The sequence below is a fragment of the Vespa mandarinia genome, chromosome 18 (genome assembly GCF_050613455.1).
Source record: "Vespa mandarinia isolate Hongniang chromosome 18, ASM5061345v1, whole genome shotgun sequence".
In the NCBI taxonomy this organism is placed as follows: Eukaryota; Metazoa; Arthropoda; class Insecta; order Hymenoptera; family Vespidae; genus Vespa; species Vespa mandarinia.
In genome coordinates, this window is record NC_140827.1 from 1,775,001 (window position 1) to 1,777,500 (window position 2,500).

The following is a 2,500-nucleotide window of genomic DNA, read 5'->3' on the forward strand; positions in this document are numbered from 1 at the left end:
TGTGTGCGGTCGCGGAGAAGCGACCGCAAACGTCTACTTGGTTGGTTGTGAGTATGAGGCTAGTAGGAATGTGCATATTGCGCAATTAGGCATACCTAGGACGTCGACGCATCCCAGCTGGCTCAACATGGGCTGAGCGTTGATTTGGCACATGTAGCAACCTCGATCGGCCTTCCTGAGTTGGCGAATATGGAGACTCCAAGTGGCCTCCTCGTCCTCTCTCGAATGGGTCTGATTCTTTGCCTTGGCCTTTTCCATGGTGACTAGGAAACGGGCTGAATGGGTCACCGTTCGTTGACCCATCGACAATATCGTCTGATCCTCTACTCGTAGCCATCCTACCTAAACATATACGTATATATATATATATATATATATGTATATGTATATATCGCCATTTGAGTCCCAAGTGGCACGATCACGCTGTTCAGATTTTATGTCGAGAAAACTCAGCGCATATTTCGAGTATTGTGGACAACTGACCGTGCGGATTGTCAAATTTTTCAAAGCGATGAAAAAAATACGAGAATCACGTTACTTACCTCAAACAAGAAACGCTATCGCCGTTGCTTGGTATTTCTTAACATAAAATTAAACAAGCGCTATCGTGTTGCTTGGATATTTTCAAATATATATAGGGAAAGCGCGGTTTGCGCTGTTTGTGATTCTTCGATAGTGTTTTTTCAATACCGTCTGGGATTCAAACGGATAGAAACATGTGATTAAACTTATAACACGTATTACTTTGAGATTTATTGAATGAAAAAAAAGTTCATATAAATTTACGCACAAAAATGGATTATTGAAAAAAAAAAAATATATATATATATATATACACTTTTAAAGATATATACGTTTTATTTTCATTCGTCGATATTAATAATCGTCTTTTAGATCATCTCTAACTTAACCCTCTATGGGCCCGTGTAATTTTCAGGTCACATTTTAATTTATCGAGATTTTATCAAATAATTATAACTTTTTTTCATGGCGCATAAATCTTAATTGAATTTTTTTTTTTGGATTTAAAACAAAAATTTGGCCAACAATGGATTAAGAACATCTATTTATCAGATCCATGAGAAAATGTATTGATTTATAAAAATACGATAGTAATTGTTAGATGATGAACTTCTTCGTTGAATGTATTCGAAATGCATTTACTTATTATTATCAATACAGTTGAAATATTTGAATATTTCAGTTTGGCAATCATTAATTCGAATTGATATACCCGTATATTTGCAGGAAGGAGAGAAATTTTCAAACATTTCTTATAACTCTTCGCAATAAATCATAAATATCTTTAAAAGCATATTTCACTTTCCGATAATGCACTTTCGGACATTAGTTTCTATAAACTTTTTCTCATCCATTTGATCGCAGTAATACGTAGTGTAAGTTTCGTCCCATGCTTTTTTGAACACCCTGTATGTGTACAAACACACACACACACACATATATATATATATAATATATATAACATTTAACAGTAAGAGTTATTCGAAAGAATAATATATTTTAATATTAATATATTATAAATATATTTATGTTTTTTATTTTTTTTCTTTTTTTTTTTTTCTTTTCTTTAGAATAATCATAGAATGACATTTTCGTTAAAAATTATGTATAGCGTGACAGGTGGGAGAGTATAAAAAATTTTCATTTAAGATTAGTTTCGAAAATACAGAGGGGGTGGGGGGTTATTGATGTTTCTTTTTTTTTCTTTTCTTTCTTTTTTTTTTTTTTCTTTTTCTTTTTTCTGAAAATACGAGAGACGTAAAAAAGATTTTAATAAATTTACAACAGCTATATATCGTTTGATTCTTTATACACGTAACCATTTTACCTAAACATACATATCATATATATATATATATATATATATATATATGATATTTAACTGTATGAGTTATATTAAAGTGGTAATATATTTTTAGGATGATCGTAAAATCCCCCGATTCTTAGTCCATCCTACCTAAAGATCTCATACATATACACATATATATGTGATATTTAACTATTCTAGAAGTTATTTAAAAATATTATCTAATAAATTTTTAGAATGATCGTAGAATTAGTTTTTTTTTCTTTTTCTTTTTTTTTTTTTTCTGAGAGAGAATACATAGCATGAATGGGTACGTATATATATATATGTGTGTGTGTGTGTGTGTGTGTGTGTGTGTGTGTGTGTGTGTGTCTATATGTGTATGTGTGTCGAAGAAATTTAATTTATTCATTTATAGAAATTTAATTTAATCCTTCTTTTCATATATTGCTTTGATATTTTTCTTAATGGAATTTGATTTTTTTTTTTTTTTAAACCTACACACAAATGTACATACACAAAGGACATATATACAAATTGAATGATTCAAAGGAGATTTAAAATAATTTTGAATATCCTCAAAATCATAGCCATTTTAAATAAACATAAATATATATCATTTATACATATCTATATGTATGAGATAAATCATTACGTTGTAATTGTTGTTAA

General features: G+C 29.8%; 1 protein-coding gene across 1 annotated transcript in view; it reads right to left on the minus strand.

The window, feature by feature from the left end:
• The window catches only part of LOC118445241 (lachesin), a 91,511-nt gene that overhangs the window by 18,549 nt on the left and 70,462 nt on the right, over positions 1-2,500 (minus strand). The window contains exon 4 of the mRNA XM_035874396.2: positions 96-342. Within this exon, the coding sequence (XP_035730289.1) occupies positions 96-342 (247 nt within the window). The remainder of the gene's footprint in view (positions 1-95; positions 343-2,500) is intronic.